Source organism: Silurus aristotelis, assembly GCF_946808225.1.
Source record: "Silurus aristotelis genome assembly, chromosome: 2".
Taxonomy (NCBI): domain Eukaryota; kingdom Metazoa; phylum Chordata; class Actinopteri; order Siluriformes; family Siluridae; genus Silurus; species Silurus aristotelis.
Genome location: NC_139575.1, coordinates 17,328,206 through 17,349,565, shown reverse-complemented (window position 1 = coordinate 17,349,565; position 21,360 = coordinate 17,328,206). Strand labels below are relative to the sequence as shown.

General features: G+C 37.6%; 2 protein-coding genes across 2 annotated transcripts in view; one reads left to right on the top strand and one right to left on the bottom strand.

The window, feature by feature from the left end:
* The window catches only part of LOC310714898 (sodium- and chloride-dependent GABA transporter 2-like), a 107,083-nt gene extending 101,496 nt beyond the window's left edge, over positions 1–5,587 (bottom strand). The window contains exons 1-5 of the mRNA XM_083520952.1: positions 4,683–5,587; positions 4,010–4,144; positions 3,332–3,472; positions 3,126–3,213; positions 2,886–3,018 (exon numbers count right to left, since the gene is read on the bottom strand). Coding sequence (XP_083377078.1) covers positions 2,886–3,018; positions 3,126–3,213; positions 3,332–3,472; positions 4,010–4,144; positions 4,683–4,887 — 702 coding nt within the window. The 5' untranslated portion in view covers positions 4,888–5,587. The remainder of the gene's footprint in view (positions 1–2,885; positions 3,019–3,125; positions 3,214–3,331; positions 3,473–4,009; positions 4,145–4,682) is intronic.
* Positions 5,588–15,552: 9,965 nt separating this feature from the next.
* On the top strand, positions 15,553–20,051 carry LOC310715104 (fibroleukin). The gene is made up of 6 exons (XM_083521319.1): positions 15,553–16,942; positions 17,506–17,692; positions 18,015–18,113; positions 18,233–18,345; positions 18,524–18,786; positions 19,180–20,051. The coding sequence occupies exons 1-6, from the start codon at positions 16,706–16,708 to the stop codon at positions 19,508–19,510; spliced, it is 1,230 nt and encodes a 409-aa protein (XP_083377445.1). The 5' UTR covers positions 15,553–16,705; the 3' UTR covers positions 19,511–20,051.
* The last annotated feature ends 1,309 nt before the right edge of the window (positions 20,052–21,360 follow it).

The following is a 21,360-nucleotide window of genomic DNA, read 5'->3' as shown; positions in this document are numbered from 1 at the left end:
TACAACAGGTTTTACTGGCGGAGCTATGGTTGTTTTTATTTTCATATTTTGTGTATTTTGTATTGTCCTGCACTGTCCTGTGTTGTCTCGCACTGTCTTGTGATGTCTTTGCACTGTTTGGACCAGTTGCACACATGCACTTTATGTGGCGAGGATCTTAGTTCCTGGCCCTGTGTTCTTCTGTACTGTGACTGTTGTTTACTGTTGTTTTATGTTGTTTTATGTAGCACCTGGGTTCAGGAGGAACGTTGTCTCATTTCACTGTGTACTGCATCAGCTATACATGGTTGAATGACAATAAAAGCTTATTGACTTGACTTGGTGCTGAAGCTGCTTCCGCTCCTGCTGAAACATTAAAATCCAAAAGTTCTGTTGGAACCTAAGTACCTCCTGAATTACATGGCAGGGCAGCTGCTGCAAATGTCATCTAAATGTCCCCTGGTATCACTAGGTTTGCTGTGACGAGAGTAAGTGACATTAAGACAAGTTTTGATCTGTTTATACCATTGCCAGTGTGAAATGACATTAATGAGAAATGCCTGAATGCTTATATTGGTGTTCTTCTTCTTGCTGGAGTGTACAGATCCAGCAATGAGGCCACTATTAGTCTCTGGGACGCTTCAAAAGGTAGAAATATCTTCCGGGCAACAATGTCACTTCAGACCTTTCGATTGATATCAAGAGTCCTCCAATTTGACAATAGAGATACTAGAGCAAAATTTGACAAGGTTTCTCCGATCAAAGATTTCTGGGAGAGATAGGTGCAGCTCCTTCCACTGAGCTGCTAAGGGGTCACATTTTCACATGTAACAATTTTTTTTACCAGCTATGACCTTGGACAAGAACTTCTCAGGAGGAACCTTACCATGGTGGGCACAATAAAAAAAATAAACCTGAGCTGTCCAATAAAATTTGCTGGTGAAGGACAGGGCTCCACATTCTTTAAAATTTGCTTTTACAGACAACACCAACATTGTTTCATATTGTCCAAAAAAACAAAAAAAACTAAATGTGGTACTTATGTCCACTTTTTACAAAAATGAAGCTGTGTCATCAGGAAGTGAGAAAAAACCCATGCTTATCCTGGACTATAGTAAAAAACAAAGAAGGAGTGGACAACCTGGATAAGCTGACTGCCACCTACACTTGCCAGCGATTGACCAGAAGATGGCCAATGGTTGTGTTTTATAACATCCTAGATGTGCCTGCATACAATGCATTTGTGTTGTGGACCCAATATAGAAATATCTATTTCTTTAGATATAAAAATAAATAAATAAATAAACTCCAATGAAGAATTATTTTTAATCAGTAAACATTTGTTTTACTGATGTGCCAAGTCTCAAATCAGCTCCAAAAAGCCGCCATGATGCACACAATTAACCCTCTGAGGCCAACAAACGCGCGGGCACATTTTGTAGCATTTTTTTCCCCTCATAACACTCAAAATGTATAAATAAAACAATTCACATGGAAAACAAATATTCTTTGATTATGTATTCCATATGAAAGTATGAAAGAAGAGGTACAGTTTCTCTGGAATCACCTCATTACCCGTAAATATTTTAATTGATTGACAGCCCTAATATTAACAATAATATGATGTAAAGTCCAGTTACCAGTGTGACACTAAAAGAGGAAATAGTAATGGCAGTGGTGGGCAGTCAGGGCCAGCAAAGCCTTCTCTGATCAGAATCAATAGTGTTGACCTACATTTACAACCTAAATTCTAATATTTGTTCCATGGAATTGTATTAATTTATTCCCAACAGTTTATTTTCTTTATTTCGTAGTGTTTCTCTTGGCTGCACTGCTTCCAGTACGTGTATGTGGATGTTAGATTTTTTGTCCAATCAGATTTCAGCCTCTATGTGCTGCCATGTCAATCTAATCTGCCCAAGGCCTGCGAAGTCTGTACTGCTGGCCCTTTTACCATAGAAAATATTATGAATGGGTCTGTTTCTTCAACCAATCAGATTTCATATTCGCCTCACAGGGCCAGCTAGCTGGCCCAGAATAGCGTCAGCATTTTTCTGTCCTCTGATTGGTTGGTTAGAGGGAAACTGTTACAGCCAAGTTCGACTGGTAAAACACGTCTGTAGCGCTCTGCACACATTAATACATCAGAGTTAGACTTTTTTATGCCTATGGAGAAAGATAAATTGATTTGGTCTCGGACATACTTCAAAATCAATTTTCCAAAAAAGTTAGACATCGTGAGGAGGTCGGCCAACCCCGAAGCTAGCTAGCTTGTCTCAGCCCGGGAAATGGGTTTTGTTCACCACTTCCAGACCAGTGGATACGAGCCGTACCACTGGCTTACAGCCTCTGAGGAGCGTTGCAAATTCTGAGTCTGCATAACCGGTGAGTAGGTTAGTTTTTATTAAAATGTTTATGTTTTTGTGTTGTTATTAGACAAATATTGATTCTGAACTGCTCCAGATGATGTAGGTACACAGTTGCAGTTGTAGTGTAGATGTTTGGAGTCTTAACTGGGTTTCTTGCTTTAGTAAAATGGTATTCACACTCCATATGTGAAATGCCTCTCTCTCTGTAATGCCATGTGTTGTTATATTGCGTTTTTGCATAGTATTGATGGTTTCTATAATTAAGATGTGATAGTGGTGATATTAAAAAAGTGAATTAAGTCGGGTAAGTCCACACTGAAGGCCCAGGTACCAAATGTACAGCCCGCCACTGAGTAATGGCTACATTTTTACTTAAGTACATGTCAGAGCTCATACTTCTTTACTAAAGTAAAAAAAACTATAGTCAGTACTTCAACTTTTACCAGAGTATTTCAAAACATGAGTATCTGTACATCTACTTAAATGAAGGATGTGTGTTCTTTTGCCACCTCTGGATATGTGTCATGAGGCTCTCACCTTGCCTGTTGATTTCACTCCCTTCCACACACAGAAGTAGCAGATGGTCCAAGCCAAGAGGAGACACAGAGCCAGCTCCCATCTCACACTGCCCAGCTCATACACGCTGCCTGTAAGATTTAATACCCTTCTCCTGGATAGTGGTAAACACAAATATACACAAGCATACAATTATAAACAATTATATTCTGATGCATGTAATAATACACTAGATATTTTGAAAATTGTAAATAAACTCACTCCCAGAACTCTTGAACAGGTGAAGTTGCATTCTCTGATATACTTAGCTTGCTAAAATTATCAATTTTGTCAAATTCAACACACATTTCTGTTAAGAAAAGAAGACACAATCAACATTCATGACTGCACATATTCATGCACATATTCACTGTGCTATTTAAGCCTGAATTGTGTGTTTTGTATTTATAATATATGTAAATGTGTACCAGTGTTCCAGGCATTACTGCAGCTAGCCCATGGTAGCACAGAGCTGAAAGAGGAAAAAAGATAGAAGAATGCCCAGGCCATAATGATAATGTAGTAGATGCTGGAATATAACAGGACTACTACGGTTCCATAACCTACTCCTGTAGAACAAAAAGGGAAAAGATAACAGATGAATAATAATTGTACACTCATCAAACAAATTAATTCTTGAACCTCATATGAATACTGAAAAGTGACCAGAAATATTTTTTCCTTTAACAGGAATTCACCTTTGAACGTTACCCTGACAGGTTGCAATATTTCTAAATGTTTTTGCTTTTTCATTGCTGTTTCATTAAGTTTGTTTAGGTTTTTGTGTACCCTTTCTCACTTCAAGACGAATTACTGAAATAATAGTATAATGTAGTATTATATAACTATACTACATACAGCAGTCGATGGTTTGCCACAGTGAAGAAATCTTTCCCAAATGTGGGGATTAGTAGAGCTCATCTCGCTGTATAAGAACCTTTTTGCTCAGTGCATCTTTCTGCAACAACAGAGCTTTCTTAAGAAGGTTGACATGCTGTTGTCCTCCTTGTTAGATTATCTCCTCATGCCTATGGTTCATTTTTGGGTTATCCAATAAGTTTTCTCTTGAAATCAGTAAAATAAAATTTTAAACAGTAAAGGCTCACCTTGAAACAAAGGGCAAATTCTTCTCCAGCAGGTGATGCTGCCCTGACAGGTGTACTGACCTAATGATATCTCAAGGAGAAACAGTGGAATGCCACACGCAAACAGGAAGACCAAATATGGTATTAAAAACACTCCTAAGGAAAACAAAGAAAATAATACAAATACAAATAATTGATAAGTTATAACATGGATTTAAGTCAGTTGATAGGCAACACCATGTAATGCCTCTTGAGTTTGACTGCAGGCAATGTTAGATCACTCCTTCCATTTGTTCTTTAAAAAAATTCCAACACAAGTGCTGATTTAAATTAATCCTTTTCCAATATGTTATTTTATTGACTCATTCCCATAACTAAACTTTAAAAAACTTAAAAACTAAATAATTTACAAATATTTTGGTCTTATTTACTTAAAGGCAATGAAAAAAATAAATATTTATTCAATAAAGATTATTGAATAAATGACTTTTTATAAATGCTATAAAGTCATAACAGCAATTAATTAGTCACAGACATTCCAAAATCCTATTCAACTAATAAACTTATTCACTGCTTTGAACTACTTAATGACTGAATAAAATTATATATTTTTTAACAAACATTGCTTAGTAATACCTTAATCATTTGATAAAGATCTCTATAAAGGAATAACTTGTTAAATCTGTAAACTTACCACCTCCATTCTTGTAACACAAGTAAGGAAACCTCCACACATTTCCTAAGCCGATAATTTGTCCAGCAACAGCCAAAAGAAATTCTACTTTACTGGTCCACTGGCCTCTCTCCTTAATTTTGCTGTTTGAGATTGACTCTGGATCAGAGGAGTCCATTTCTGGATCATTAAGTATTACCATTTTACTGGAAAGAGGTAAAAACATATTTTTTCAATCTACATTACTAACACAATGACACAAATGAAAAACGGAACAGAGTTAGGCAGTGTTTATTAAATGTGTTTGGCAGTGTTTGCTGTTGTTTTACGTCATTCTAATTAATGTAACACATTTACAGACAATTGTCAACTAAAAAATAACAAATACTACATAAACAGCCTGAATTTAAAGAAACAAATTCTTAATAAAAAACAGTGTCACTGTCAATGGATGCAACAGATTTATTGTTATAGCAGGGGCTCCAGAAAGAGAACCCACTGAAAATGGAGAACAGAAGATTAAGACGACACTGGAGTAACACTTTGAGGAGAGGGTTCCTGAAGAGGGTGGTAGGGCATAGTGCCATTAACTGATTATGTCACTCTGTCACTTTAATTGGCTAAGAATGTCCTTTGATCCCTCTGCTCTGCAGAAGACACCATTCTGATAAATATTAAACAAAAAGTAATTTATTAGTCAATCCAACATATTTGGTTAAATGAATAATCAACCCAGTATTTTGGATAAATAAACAACACATGGTTGGAATAACCCATCATGTGTTCTGTTTAATAAATAAAAGCTGTTCATTATAACAAAAGCATAAATGATGAAATCGATTATAGGACTAAATCAAAGCCATGTAAAATTTCTAAGGTTCACTGGATGAATAAAAGTCTCATAATTCAAATGTATCTAAAAAAAAAAAAAACTTGGTCACACTTTATTTTTTTTAATTGCTTGCAACCTATTTTTTTTTTTTCGTCCATGCACACATAAATACAAACAACGTGTTCTGCTTCCCTTCCAAAAGAATATGAGAGTATAACGGCAATTTACACCAACTCTTTATCTTTCTTTGCAATTATGTGCAATCGGGGGAACTATTGTCTTCTGGCCAAAGCTCAAAATGACCAAAATCAAAAGTTTTGGGTATAGAAAAATTTCACACACTATGTAATAATAAAATGACTTGAAAGGATGAGGCGAAATGCACACACACACACACACACACACACACACACACACACACACTAATACACCTAATACTCATGGGTTACTGTTACATCACACAAACCTGTTTTGTTTTTTTTAGGGTTTTTTTTTTTTTTTTTGGTTTTAGCACATAAGGTCCTTAGGTCAAGGCTAATCTCCTAGTTGGCACTTTCCACCTGCTTGTTGGTCTGTAGATCATACCTCCAAAAATAGACTTAAGTTACTCCCAGTGTGTCCATGAAACTTGACCAGACCACTGACATGAACCTAGCACCTTAATCATTTAGTGACTAAAATGTTAGTTGGAACTGTATTGTAAAAATAAGTTTAGAAAAAGTGCTAAGTCATAATAATAATAATAATAATAACAATACATTGTTATTATTATTATTATTATTATCATTATCATTATAAAGATAATAATATTAATACACATCTTCCTGAATAGTATATTCTTGATTGAACTATTATTGTAAAATAACTGAGCATACTTTTTATGTCAGTTGACTTGAATAATTAATAAAGAAAGTGATAAAGATAAGTTTAGGCTACCTGATGGAGGCAGTCAGAAGTTAAGGGGCTGCTGCTGGACAGATTTCCCTGAAAATATATTATGAAAGCAGTGTCAGTTATTACAAGGCATTTCTTAGCGTCCTTGGTATGAACACATCTCCACCTCACTTTTATATCAGGCTAATCATTTCTGTTGGAGGTGTGCTCATGTGCCTCTCCTCTTTGAGTCTAGATCACAGTGAAAAAAAAATATAATGTTTAGAATTTAAAAATCACAAATGAATGTTGATATTTACAGCATTTCACAGGCACTCTTTCTAATTGCTCACTTATCTCATTTATACAACTGAACAGTTGGGGATTAAGGGTCCTTCTAAAGGTTCAAGCAGAAGTCCAATATTTTAACCATTGTGCTGAGTTAAATGTCTCCTTTCCAAACGCTATGCACTATGGTAGCATTTATGTCACCGTTAATGAGTTACTATAGAAATGGTAACATATTAGTACAAGCACATTAATATAAACCTGAGAAATGAATTGGAGACAGCATTAATGTCAAACATGTAGTATTATACATAAGTAAAAGTATTAGTATAATAATAGGGGGGGGCAATATGCAACACAGTTACAGAAAAAGAATTAATGGCAGGGTGGTGTAATACTGGACATCATAGAACAGAGAGTCATTGCCATCCCAAAGTTTCCTTCCCAATGACAGCATATTTCAAAATGTTTTGTTCCTTTATTTTCAGAAGCAAATCCGTGGTAAGGAATGGCACATTATACTTTGTATTTATTTATAGTTACATTCAGAGATGGAAAGTAATGAATTACATTTAATCACGTTACTGTAATTGAGTAGCTTTTTGTGTACTTTTACATTTTACAGTTGTTTTTTAAATCTGTATTTAAACTTTTACTTAAAGTTTTGTTTGATGTATTGTACTTCGCTACAGTTTAAATCATATCCTTTAGTAAGTAAAAAAAAAAAAAAAACAACTAATAGATCAAATCAATAACAATCAATATTGAAATTCCTTGTCAACTAATGCTGTTATCGATTAGTTGGGCTGCTCAAGTTCAGGGTTAGTGTGACGGCAAGATAACACAGCCGCTTGCGAAATGCCGGAGAGTACTAGTGAACCAGCTGCAGAAAAAAGTGTGCATCCCAAGTCACGGATGAAGATAAAAAAAAATTTACCTGGTAAGTAAAAATTGTATAATCATTATCATGTGAAAATGGTAGTTTAAATAAGTGCTATTGTGTAAACTGTTTGTTTGCTAACTACAGGACAGTCACACCGAATCTGTTCTGTCGTGACACGAGCATCAAGTGTCGCGAGCATCAAGTTACGTAGTCAGCTCGCTCGCAACATAGTGATGGATTTGGAAAGCCTTGGAACAGCTATCTGTATAGAATCAACCACAAGTTTTATGAAATAAGTGTTGTAGTAATAATAATTAGATTGTTGTAATAATGAATCATTCAAGTCAGTTCATTTCAATAAATTGGAGAAACTTGTTGATAAAAGCAGCCTAAATGATTTAGGAATAGAACTGATTCTCAGGTTTAAATCACTGATTCAATGATCCTGTTGCTGTTTAAGCTAATGTCTGCATTTCTTTCTGGAGCTGCTGCTTTGTGAAACTTATTATTCACTCTTATTATATTATTATCAGTCTGATTATAATAATCCAGTGTTTCAGTTATCTGAGTGTGAGAGAACATACAATGGTCTTAATTGCTTTACTATATACAATATAAATTAATTTCAGTTAATTTAATGAATTGTTCAAATTTTGTTATTTTATGTCTCTTACTAAATACACAATAACGTATGCTTATTGATAATGACTGTTATTACATGTAGAAAAAAGATCAGATAATTGTGGAGTGGGACCTTACACAGTAAGTTATTTCCTGTTATCACTTATTTTATTAACATATATTCATTTACCAGCATTTTTTTTCCCCCCTTTATTTCTGTTACCCAAAACCTCAGACCTAAACAAACCTAATGTCTGCAGAACATTACACTGTCAGAAGAGTGTTTTTCCTAAACCCTAAACTTGGAAAGAATTATTAGAGCATTGATGCTGCACACAAGTTTTTTTGACCATAGACATTGGTCACCATTAAGATCATTATTTCTCATTGCTATACTATAGAAACAATTCGATGCAGACAACGACATTCCATGTACAAAGTATATAAAGTTCATATAGACACTTAACATACAAAATAGAAATGCGTGTTTAGAAAACTAGTGCCCATGTTAATACTAACTAGGTGTCACTTACCTGTTCTGACAAGGGCTTGTCAGAACCAAAGGAACAGGATTGCTGGATCCGATAAGTGATAGGTTTGTCAGAGTCTTCACTGTGCACAGGTGGAGAGCATCACTGTTCAACAAAGCCAGAAGTGTTTTAAATCCATTTATTATATTTAAAATATGGCAGTTTCATAAGAAGTAAGATGACTGAAGCATCAGGAAACCACAAGCCAGAGTACAATGAAACAGATGTTTTTTATATGTACACAGAGATATCCCAAGCACTCTATATTGTTTGTGGTCTCAACATACATTGTACACCAGTTGGTTTTTATACAGATGTGTATGTGCAAAAAGACATTTAGGACCTAAAAATAATCTTTGTGACTAAGATAAGAGAAAAAAATGATAAAAACGAGAACAAGGACAAAAACAGGGTGACATAGAAAAGTAGATACCTCTACATAAGTGAGGCACATATGTATCATAAATAAGTGAAGATATTTATGTGTGTGTGTGTGTATATATATATACATATATATACACACATACAATATATTTATTTTATATTTATATTTTATTATTTTAACATATTTTAAGCTCTGATCTTTTCTGCAATAATTTCATTTGGCATTACCATAGTTTATCCTATGCTATCTCTTATACTATCTTATTGTGAACTAACAATTTGAATCATACCACTGGCATAAGTGCCTCAAGGTCATTGCCAGGGTAATGGGAAATTGTCCTTGGTTAAATTACTGATTAAATGTTCCCTTTTACTATTTTAGAGACTAAAGCCCATTAGTACAAACCCGATTCCAAAAAAGTTGGGACACTGTACAAATTGTGAATAAAAACAGAATGCAATGATGTGCAAGTTTCAAATTTATATATTTTATTCAGAATACAACATAGATGACATATCAAATGTTTAAACTGAGAAAATGTATCATTTTAAGTTGTCATTTTAAAAATAGGTTGATTTGAAATTTCATGGCATCAACACATCTCAAAGTTGGGACAAGGCCATGTTTAACACTGTGTGGATACCCCTTTTTCTTTTTATAACAGTCTGCAAACATTGTCCCATTCTTGTCTAATACAGGCTTCTAGTTGCTCAACTGTCTTAGGTGCGCCTCTTTATGATGCACCAAATGTTTTCTATGGGTGAAAGATCTGGACTGCAGGCTGGCCATTTCAGTACCCGGATCTTTCCTCTACGCAGCTATAATGTTGTAATTGTTGCAGTATGTGGTCTGGCATTGTCATGTTGAAAAATGCAAGGTCTTTCCTGAAAGACACAACGTCTGGATGGGAGCATATGTTGTTCTAGAACTTGGATATACCTTTCAGCATTGATGGTGCATTTCCAGATGTGTAAGCTGCCCATGCCACACGCACTAATGCAACCCCATACCATCAGAGATGCAGGCTTCTGAACTGAGCGCTGATAACAACTTGGGTTGTCCTGATCCTCTTTAGTCCGGAACCCTAACACCAGTTTTCCAAAAAGAACTTCAAATTTTGATTCGTCTGACCACAAAACAGTTTTCCACTTTGCCACAGTCCATTTTAAATGAGCCTTGACCCAGAGAAAATATCTGCATTTATGGATCATGTTTAGATATGGCTTCTTTTTAACCTATAAAGCTTTAGCTGGCAACGGCGAATTGCTCCACTATTTTTTGCCACAGCATTGGGGGAATTTGTGATCCTCCGCCCATCTTGACTTCTGAGGGACACTGCCACTCTGAGAGGCTCTTTTTATACCCAGTCATGTTGCCAATTGACCTAATAAGTTGCAAATTGGTCCTTCAGCTGTTCTTTATATGTACATTTAACTTTTCCGGCCTCTTATTTCTACCTGTCCCAACTTTTTTGGAATGTGTAGCTCTCATGAAATCCAAAATGAGCCAATATTTGGCATGACATATCAAAATGTCTCACTTTCAACATTTGATATGTTATCTATATTCTATTGTGAATAAAATATAAGTTTATGAGATTTGTAAATTATTGCATTCCATTTTTATTCACAATTTGTACAGTGTCCCAACTTTTTTGGAAAAGTATCGACTATCGCATAAAGTATCACGACATAAACTACACCACTCCCGTACCCGCTCCCTCTGGTCGCTGCCGCCCTCCAGCTCCTGTTCATAGCGGAAGTGGATGCCTTCTCCACAGGCGCAGGGGCCACCTTATCCCAACAGATGGGTAACCCTTAATGACTACAACTCAGAGCATTCTTTTCGAAAAAGCTCTCTCCTGCAGAACAGAACTACGACATCGAAAATCGGGAACTACTGCCCATCAAACTGCCGCTCGAGGAATGGCGCCACTGGTTGGAATGAGCGGCGCATCCATTTACGGTGATTACAGATCACAAGAACCTTCAAGTATCTTCGGGAAGCCAAACGCCTTAACCCCTGGCAGGATAGATGGGCTCTATTTCTCACCCGCTTCCATTACATGATCACATATCGACCAGGCTCCAAGAATGGGAAAGCTGATGCCTTGTCCTGAATTCATGGCCCCGACAACCCCACAGACCCCGAACCTATCGTTCCACTGATTCTAATCCTCTGCCTGATCGTGTGGCGGAGGAGAGTCATACGGCGACTCGTGGAGAACTAGCCGCACCCCGAATGCCCTGAGGGGAAGACGTTAGTTCCCAGGACTTGCTGTCGAAACCTGCTGAGGTCGATCCAAGAGGCCCCAGGGGCTTCACCCTAGAATACCTTGTTGACTGGGAGGAGTACGGACCAGAGGAATGCTCTTAGGTCACCAGACAGGACGTCTTGGACCCAGCACTCCTGGAGAATACCTACTGCGCTGTGTGTTTCCATGTTCCTGGCTCTGCTTCGCTGGAAGCAGTCAGTGTATCTTTTGAAATCATTTCTGTTATTTTGACAAAAAGAGTACAAGATGTATCGACTGAAAATGTACTTTGGCCCAACAGGAAAATGCACTTTCTGTCAGATGGCCAGTCTGCCCCTTTTAATCCCACCGCTTCAGTACACCATCTAGTGTTATGCCTTGGTAAATTATATAAATACAGTGAAAATTTAAAAGTCTATACATCCCTGGTAAAATGCAGATCTTTTTTGTGATGTAAAAGTAAATCAAGATAACGTGCAAATATTTAATGTGATAAAGCAAACAACATAAATGAAGTGAAAAATGAGAACCAATATTGACAATAACTAGCTATCAATGATTTACGTTAATAAAGCCCTAATTGTTATGCAAAAAAATTGCCTCTATTTATAAAAATCATGAATATTTGTTGGCAAGCCATGGCAAAGAATTTTAAAAAATTTAGATATTAGATAGATTTACCTTGAAAGACTGGAAATTGTTATGTAAACCAGTTGCGTAAACATTAACAACATGATAGACTGCTAGTCTACATAATTTCCTTCATGCACACTATAATTCAGGTCAGAATTGGGGTGTTGTTTTCCTAATAATAATAACGAAATTCTGGCTTCAAGGAAGAAATGTAAGGGGCAGGTATGAAAGAGGCAACAAAATTAATTTGCATTACCCTCTTCATCTTCCCCACTCACCACCACTCTTTTTTCATACCTGTCCATACCTTGCCAATATCTTTTCCAAAACTGTGATTTACATAATTTCTCTCCTGATGGTGTAATGAAGCTTTATCTTGGGAGGATGTTTCAACATTGAACCCAACCACTAAGCCCAACTATTGACTTAAATCCCATTAAAAATGTAGTGACTTGAACATGAATTTTGCTTAGAGAACCTGTACAAAAATAAACTCCAATCCGACAAAAAGCTTATTTCTTACTGTATATGTAATGAAGCTGTACATACTAAAAATGTCTTTAAGACAAAGTATTAAAGTTGCTCAATTAATGTGTCTGAACACCTTTATCAATTTTATGCAATCAGAATGCTCTGAACAGGCTCTTTCAAACAACTTGAACAGTCATTCTGAAATGCTTTAGTTTGAAGATCAGAAAGGCAGTTTTTGCGTAAAGTCACTGGAATAAATCACTGATGGAAAAAGAAACACTGCACCCTTATATCGGTATCTGCTATTCATGTATGTCTATTCCATTGTTGCTCAGGACACTCTGGATGGAGCTAAGAACAACATCCAGACACTCTCAGCACTGCACTGCTCACCAGAAAGAACAAAAATTTCAGCCAGATAAATCTTAAAATGGCAGCAAGGCAAAAGTATTAAAATCGAAAAAAAGAAATGTCATGCAAGTCATGCTAACACTTATGCTAATTATTTTTCCCTTTTCAACATTACTATGGAATTTATAAAGCAACAAAAATTGAAGAAATAAGATCAACAAGCAACAAAGTTGCTACACAAAAAGTTAATTTTAAGTGTTATGTTAATTCAGTGTTTTTTGTTTCTGGTCCGTTTAATGTGGGAAGGAGAAAAATACAGTATGTGAAAAGGGATTGCATATTTAGAATATTTTATACTTGACACATTGCTTTGTGTATAAGGGTGGAAGCCGGAGGTAGCAGATAAGCCGAAAGCCGAAAGAAGAAGAAGGAGAAAAAAGAAAAAGGAGAAGATTTATAATATATGTTTATATTATACCAAATGCTGAACAAACATATACAACAACTGGTGATAATATAGGCCTATTATTTCTTGAATGAAGGCTTGTAATTCCAGGAATATAGACCACTCTTTCTTTTGATTCCAACTTAAGCAATGTTCTACCTTTCTTGGAAATAAAAAAAAATTATAAACGTCAACCCCAGCCATTAGGGTCGCACAAGCCAGTGCAGTGTTAGTGCAGGTCCCAAGCCCAGCGTAAAAACATGTGACAAATCGAACATGCGGATCACGAATACGGATTATCCGCTGTGGCGACCCCGAATGGGAGAAGCCGAAAGAAAGTTTGTTTTTATAAACGTTCGTAATAATGGTCACTGATATTTAACACAAGATGGCGCCAAATAGCAACAAAGTATTAACGTCTATAGTTCCCTAATCTCGTAAGAAATTAACGGTAACGTGCATCCGTGGCATTTGTTGAGTTTTTGTCTAGAGACTACCACTGAAATATGTTAAGGTTATATGTATGTATGTATATATATATATATATATATATATATATATATATATATATATATATATATATATATATATATATATATATATATATATATATATGTATATGTGTGTGTGTTTGTGTGTGTGTGTGTGTGTGTGTGTGTGTGTGTGTGTACATATATACATACACACATTGTTGCCGTATATACGTTATATATACATAGCTGTAGCTGTACATCACTTAACCATGCAAAGCAACATGTTCTATTCATCATATTCATGTTTTTGTTTGCTTGACAGGCTGTAAAAAATTGAGCAGTTAAAATTTTGTGCTTTAAGTACAATTCTCTCATACTGACCACTGGATGTTCAACCTGGCGCCTAATGGCAAAGGATTTGAGAATTAGAATTGTTGCTCTCCACAAAGATGGCCTAGACTATAAGAAGATCGGTAACACAGTAAAAATGAGTTACAGTAGACTGGCCAAGATCATACAGAGGTTTTCTAAGACGGGTTCCACTCGGGACAGGCATCACAAGGGTCAATCAAAGACGTTAAGTCCTTGTACAGTGCGTCAGGTGCAGAAACTGGCTTCAGAAAACAGACACATGAGTGCTGCCAGCATTGCTTTAGAGGTTGCAGAAGCAGAAGGTCCGCTTGTCAGTGCTCAGACCATACGACGCACACTGCAACAAGTCGGTTTGCATGGCCGTCGTCCCACAAGGGAGCCTCTTCTGAAACTGGCTCACAAAAAATCTTGCAAACAGTTTGCTGAAGAGAACCTGTCCAAGAGCATGAATTACTGGAACCATGTCCTGTGGTCTTGTGAGATTAAAATAAATAGTTTGGCTTAGATGGTGTCCAGTATGCGTGGTGATGCCCTAGTGAGGAGTACCAAGAAATTGTTTCTTGCCTAAAGTCAAGCATGGTCGTAGAAGCATCATGGTCTGGAGCTGCATGAGTTCTACCGATACTGGGGAGCTGCGGTTCATTGGGGGAAACATGGATTTCAACATGCACTGTGACACCACCAAGATGACAACTGCCTTGCTGAAGAATCTGAAGGTGAAGGTGATGGAGTGGCCAAGTATGTCTCCAGAGCTGAACCCTGTGTGAGCTTAACGACGGTGGTGGGTCTTATCAGCAAGAACGACGAGTCAGCATACAAAGAGGAGGTGCAACACATAACAGCATGTCTCTGAACGTTGACAAAACCAAAGAGATGGTTGTTGACCTCAGGAGAGCGGAGAGTGGCCATTCTCCACTGATCATCGATGGATCCTCTATGGAGATCATCAAGAGCATCAAATTCCTTAGTGTTCATCTGGTTGAGAACTTCACCTGGTCACTCAAAACCAGCTTGATCATCAAGAAAGCCCAGCAGAGTCTCTGTATAATCAAACTACACAATAAGTTTACTGGTCGGTTTTGTGTATCTATATTTTGTGTATCTGTCCCACACTGTCTTGTGTTGTCTGTCTGCAATCTTTTTTGTCAGCACTGTTTACACTAGGTTGCACACGATGCACCTTTATGTGGTGAGAGCACTTACTTTAGTCCTCAACTCAGTGTTCTGTTATGTAGCTTTATGTTGTTTAATGTAGCACCAGGGTTCTGGAGCAATTTTGTCTCTGTACTGCGTCAGCTATATATTCTAGAAATGACAATAATAGCTTCTTTACTTGACTTGACTATTAAACGCCTGTAGGAGGAATCCTCAAGCAGAAGGTGGAGAAGCATCATGTGTCTAACATCCAGGAGCTACATGATGTCATTATGGAGGAGTGGAAGAGGATCCCAGCAACAACCTGCGCAGCTCTGGTGAATTCCATGGCCAGGAGGATTGAGGCACCACTAGACAATGTGCTCACACAAAATATTGACACTTTGGACACAGTTTTGAAAAGTTAACTTAGGGTGTACTCACTTTTGCTGCCAGCTATTTTGACAATAATGCTGTATGTTGAGTTAAAGGACAGTAACTATCTACTGCTATACAAGCTGCACAGTGACTACTCTAAAATATATCAAAGTTTAATTTTCATAGTATTGAGAAGATTTCAAAACTTTCAAGACAATGTGCGCTTTTCCCTGAAAAACACACCTACAGCCAATTATGCTTTCTTGTCTGCCTCCAGCCCCAACTCATCCTAACTACACATATATGTCCACACACATACAAGTGTAAACATACCTTTCTAAGCCATTTAAGGACAGGTCTAGCACTTTTCTTTCTAGACAGAGAGTTCAGAATGTAACTGAGGTCACACCATTGAGAAGGTGTGTATGTTACAGGTTTGTTAATACAAGCATAAAGGAGTAGCAAGAGGAATTCCATGAGTCTTTCAGCTTTTATGACCTTTAACAAGTTTAACAAACAGTAAACAGATCACAAAAAAGGAAGAAAAGCCTAATAGTGAAGTATGGTGGAAGTATGTATGGTATTCAGGTATAGGACTGTGTGTGTGTGTGTGTGTGTGTGTGTGTGTGTGTGTGTGTGTGTGTGTGTGTGTGTGTGTGTGTGTGTGTGTGTATTAGGGGGGTAGGGAGCATCGGTGCATGTTAGAGAGCAAATAAACTGTGTTATCTAGGAATCTAAGCCAAGAACCCTATAACAGGGGGAGAGAGAGAGAGAGAAAGGGGAAGGAGAGAAACAGAGGGTGGGATAGGGGGTTGGAAAAGAAGATAAAATAGGAAGAGAAAGTCAGCAGAAGTTTCAGAAAGATGAGACCATGGAAGTGAGTGTGTTGGCACGGTAAAATTTTTATAAAGAGGCATAGAGAATACACGCTATTAGATAACACAGAGCTAACTGCAACAGATCTGAAGGGGAAAAACACGAATACTATCGATTTGACCACTGGAATGCTAAAAAGGTCCTAGGTGGAGGAATAAAGGAGACAAGAGTTTGTGTAGAAGACATCAGAGGGAGAAATCTGACAGTTGAGTGCAGTCACTTGTTGGTACACCTCTCGTTTTCCCATGAGTGTCCTAAGCAGTGTGTGTGTTTGTGTGTGCTTTCTGCGCTGGCTTTTGCTGTGTGTGTGTGTGATGTGTCTGTGCGTACTGTGTCAGAGGGACGGTTTGGTGGCCGGGCCACCAAACAGACGGTGTGAAGGGGGCTGCAGCGCGACCGCATCTCCCCCAAAAACACACCTAACCCACAGGAAAGACACACTGCCTAGAAAAACACAAGATCCTCTGCAAAGAAACAAGCAGGTGAGTTTCCATGAGTTTTAAGAGTGTGTAGTGCATTGTACTTATGTGCTTGCCATGTAAAAATGAAACCAGTATGTGGCTGTGTTGGAGAATTGGACCCTTATTGTTTTTTATGTTTAAATGAAGGAAAAAGCAAATAGCCACAATTGCCATTATGATAAGTTTATTATCATCACTTTTCAATAGTTTTATGTTTTCTAATCTAAAGAAGTTAGAAAACTCTCAGATGCTTGCTTACAATAGTGGTATTTGTTTGTTTGTTTTTAGCCACTTTATCCTAGTCAGGGTCAACAAAACTAAGTGTAGAAAACTCAGGGCGCCATGCACACACCTACACACGCAGACACACACACATGCACATTGATATGCGCACTCACAACCACAGAGAATATTACAAAGCCTGTGCTGTGGATATCTACATATTAATACAAATCTTAAGAATTGTGCCAAATAAAACTGAACAAAAAAGGAAATTAATTAGGTTGTGTGTGTGTGTGTGTGTGTGTGTGTGTGTGTGTGTGTGTGTGTGTGTGTGTGTGTGTGTGTGTGTGTGTGTTGTTTAGTCATCTTCAATGTCGGAACGTCTGACACAACTACAGCGGTGTATGAAACAACATGAACCAGCCTCAGGAAATCGAAGAGATGGATCCAATTCTCTGTCAGCCATTCTGGCGCTAATGACGGCTGTGCTAACCGAGTGTGACCTGCACTGCCACAGTCAAAGACTGAGAGATATGGCTAGCAGGCTAGGTCTTTGACCAATATTCTCATAAAACTGTTAAACCAAAACTTACCTTTTTGCTTTGAAAAATGCTTGAATTCTACAAGATTATTCATTTCATATAACCTTATTAATGTGCGCGCACACACACACACACACACACATAATAAACAGAGGCTGATAGTTGGTGTACTCCTAGAAATGTGACTTTAAAACTTAAACAACCTCTATTCAACCACTAAGTAACCTTTAGGCAATCTTTATATAACCTTGGTACAACCTCCTAAATAGAGCCAGCTGTAAATCAAATAGCTTTAGATCAACTTGTCTGTCTGTCTGTGTGTCTGTCAGAAAGTGCAGCTGTGGGGAAAAATGGAGAAAAAGACTTACTGCTGTTAATGAAAAGTATAACACAGTCTAATTCACCACCAACACAAAGTGCTCTAACAGGTACATAGTACATAGTACATACATACATTCATACATATACACATACACGCACAAACACATTTGGTATTAATTTAGCTGTCTTTTAAGTGTATGTTTTATGTCTTTCTATGTCTTCTTAGCATCTCCCTCTACAGGACTTTATCCAAAGAATTGCTATGAGATCTTTCAGCTTGGAATAAAAGAGAATGGAATATATACCATCCAACCAGACCCTCAAAAACCAGCACTGGAGGTGCATCAACACACCACTGCAGAGGCTAATTTCTGATTAAATTAAATACATATTGTTGTATAAACCTTCGCACATTGATTAGGCTTCATGCATATATATATATATATATATTTATTTATTTATTTTTTATTATTATATTATATTATACAATTATTTGTAAATCAAGTTTTTTTTTTAGGCTATGTGTGACATGGAGTCTGCTGGAGGTGGGTGGACAGTGTTTCAGCGTCGATTTGATGGACAAGTGGACTTTAACCGGACCTGGCGGGAGTACCGGGATGGCTTTGGTTCTCCACAAAAGGAGCACTGGTTAGGGACTGCAGTTCTACATGCTCTCACAGCCAGTGGGCACCACATACTTCGCATCACCTTACAAGACTGGCATCAACAGACACGACATGCCATCTACAACAACTTTAAAGTGGCAGGAGAGAACCAGAGGTGCAGATTTTCTCAGACACATAAACACACAACTCAGTACTGCAGATGCTATACATGAACACTATGCACAAATATGTACTCCACTCGAAAACAATCACAAACAACTTGTTTATGATTTGGTTATGTTCTCTTCTATCTAATCCCAAACTTTTATTGTTAGAGTTTAATGACTGTGCTTAGAAATTCTTACAAATATAACTATATGTATGTTAAAAGCAAAAAGAAATTATTTGATAAATGCTAGTGTTTTTATTTATTTATTTATTTTTTATTCAACAAAAACACAAACATATTTTAGGGGATCCAGTAAACTCACATGCAATTTATTTATTATAAGAAATCAAGTTTGTGTAAAACCGAAAATATTTCACTCTTTTTATTTCTATCTCTCAGGTTTCGCCTGACTGCACAAAATTACCAAGGAGATGCTGGGAATGCCCTCAGCTATAGTAAGCAATACAACCATGATGGCAGAGCTTTTAGCACATATGATAACGATCATGATCGCTATCCTGCTGGAAACTGTGCTCAGTACTACGGTGCAGGCTGGTGGTTTGATTCCTGTTTGGCTGCCAATCTAAATGGACGTTACTACCGCGGCCGCTACACTGGAATCACAGATGGCATCTACTGGGGCGCCTGGTACATCCTTACTGACTCTCGAACTGGAGAGAGATACTCGTTTAAAAGTGTGGAGATGAAAACACGACCAAGACTGCCCTAAAATGATCATATTTACACCCTTATGCACCATACACAAATTATACAATACTGCTTTTAGTTGATATAGTAAGATTATGCAGGTACCAGTAACAATGTTATATATACCAATAAGGTGATTTTTAAGACAGTACACTTTATGTAATATTTACCATAGCCAACAGCATTTTCTGTCAGCTCAGGTCTGTGACATCACTGGAACTGTAAATGAAAGAAGAAAAGAAAACTTCTATATTTGCCTGTAAATTATGTTATTTGTTAATTCAGCAAGCACATGTGTGTAATGGATTTAACGCTGGATAGAACACTAAAGAAACAAATTATTATTGTTTTTTCAAAATATCTAGCCTGCTACCTTATCTTCTACTAAATCACGAAATGTGTATGGCAAAACTTTATTTTATAGACAAGTGTATGGAAATATCTATGTAAAAAATAAACATCTTTATAATTTCTTAAGTGGATTCAAACTGATGGGTTTCAACAGAAAATTACCATATTGGGTTCCACTCATATTGGGTTCCACTGTTGGTCAAGACCAAACATCTGGGGCTACCATACACACCCACCGCAAAGGTTGATATTGTGCGCGTGTGTGTGTGTGTACATTTTTTTTTTTTTACCTCTCATTAAAAAGGTGTTTTTATCCACTAAACTGTTTTCTACTTTTTGCACCATTCTGTATAAGCTCTAAAGAGTGAAAATTATTGTAAAGTTTCTAATATGTAAACCAGCCTGTCTAGCACCAAAAACCATGTCATGGTTAAAGTGACAGTCACCTCACTTTTTCCCCTATTTTTATGTATGATGTGAACATTAACTACAGCACTTCTCCTTTGCCGACGTCCATCCACCTCACAGGTGTGGCATATCAAGATGCTGATTAGACAGCATGAGTATTGCACAGGTGTGCCTTTGGCTGGCCACAATAATATGTTACCCTAAAATGTGCAGTTTTATCACACAGCACAATGCTAATAATGTCGCAAGTTTTGAGGGAGCGTGCAATTGACATGCTGACTGCAAGAATGTCCACCAGAGATGTTGCCCATGAATTGAATGTTAATTTCTCTACCATAAGCCGTCTCCAAAGTCATTTCCGACAATTTGGCAGTACATCCAACTGGCCTCACAACCGCAGACCACGTGTAACCACACAAGCCCAGGACCTCCACATTCAGCATCTTCACCACCAAGATTGTCTGAGACCAGCCACCCAGATCGGTTTGCATAACCAAAGAATTTCTGCTCAAACTGTCTGAAACTGTCTGAAACTGTCTGAAACTGTCTCAGGGATGCTCATCTGCATGCTTGTCGTCCTCTTTGGGGTCTCGACCTGACTGCAGTTCGTCGTCGTAACTTGAGTGGGCAAATGCTCACATTCGATGGCGTCTGGCACTTTGGAGAGGTGTTCTTTTCATGGATGAATCCCGGTTTTCACTTAACAGGGCAGATGGCAGACAGTGTATATGGCGTTGTGTGGGTGAGTGGTTTGCTGATGTCAACATTGTGGATCGAGTGGCCCATTGTGGCGGTGGGGTTATCGTATGGGCAGGCGTATGATATGGACAACGAACACAGGTGGATTTTATTGATTTTGAATGCACAGAGATACCGTGACGAGATCCTGAGGCCCATTGTTGTGCCATTTATCCACGACCATCACCTCATGTTGCAGCGTGATAATGCATGTCCATATATTGCAAGGATCTGTACACAATTCCTAGAAGCTGAAAACATCCTAGTTCTTGCATGGCCAGCATACTCCCCGGACATGTCACCTATTGAGCATGACTGGGATGCTCTGGATTGGCGTATACGACAGCGTGTTCCAGTTCCTGCCAATATCCAGCA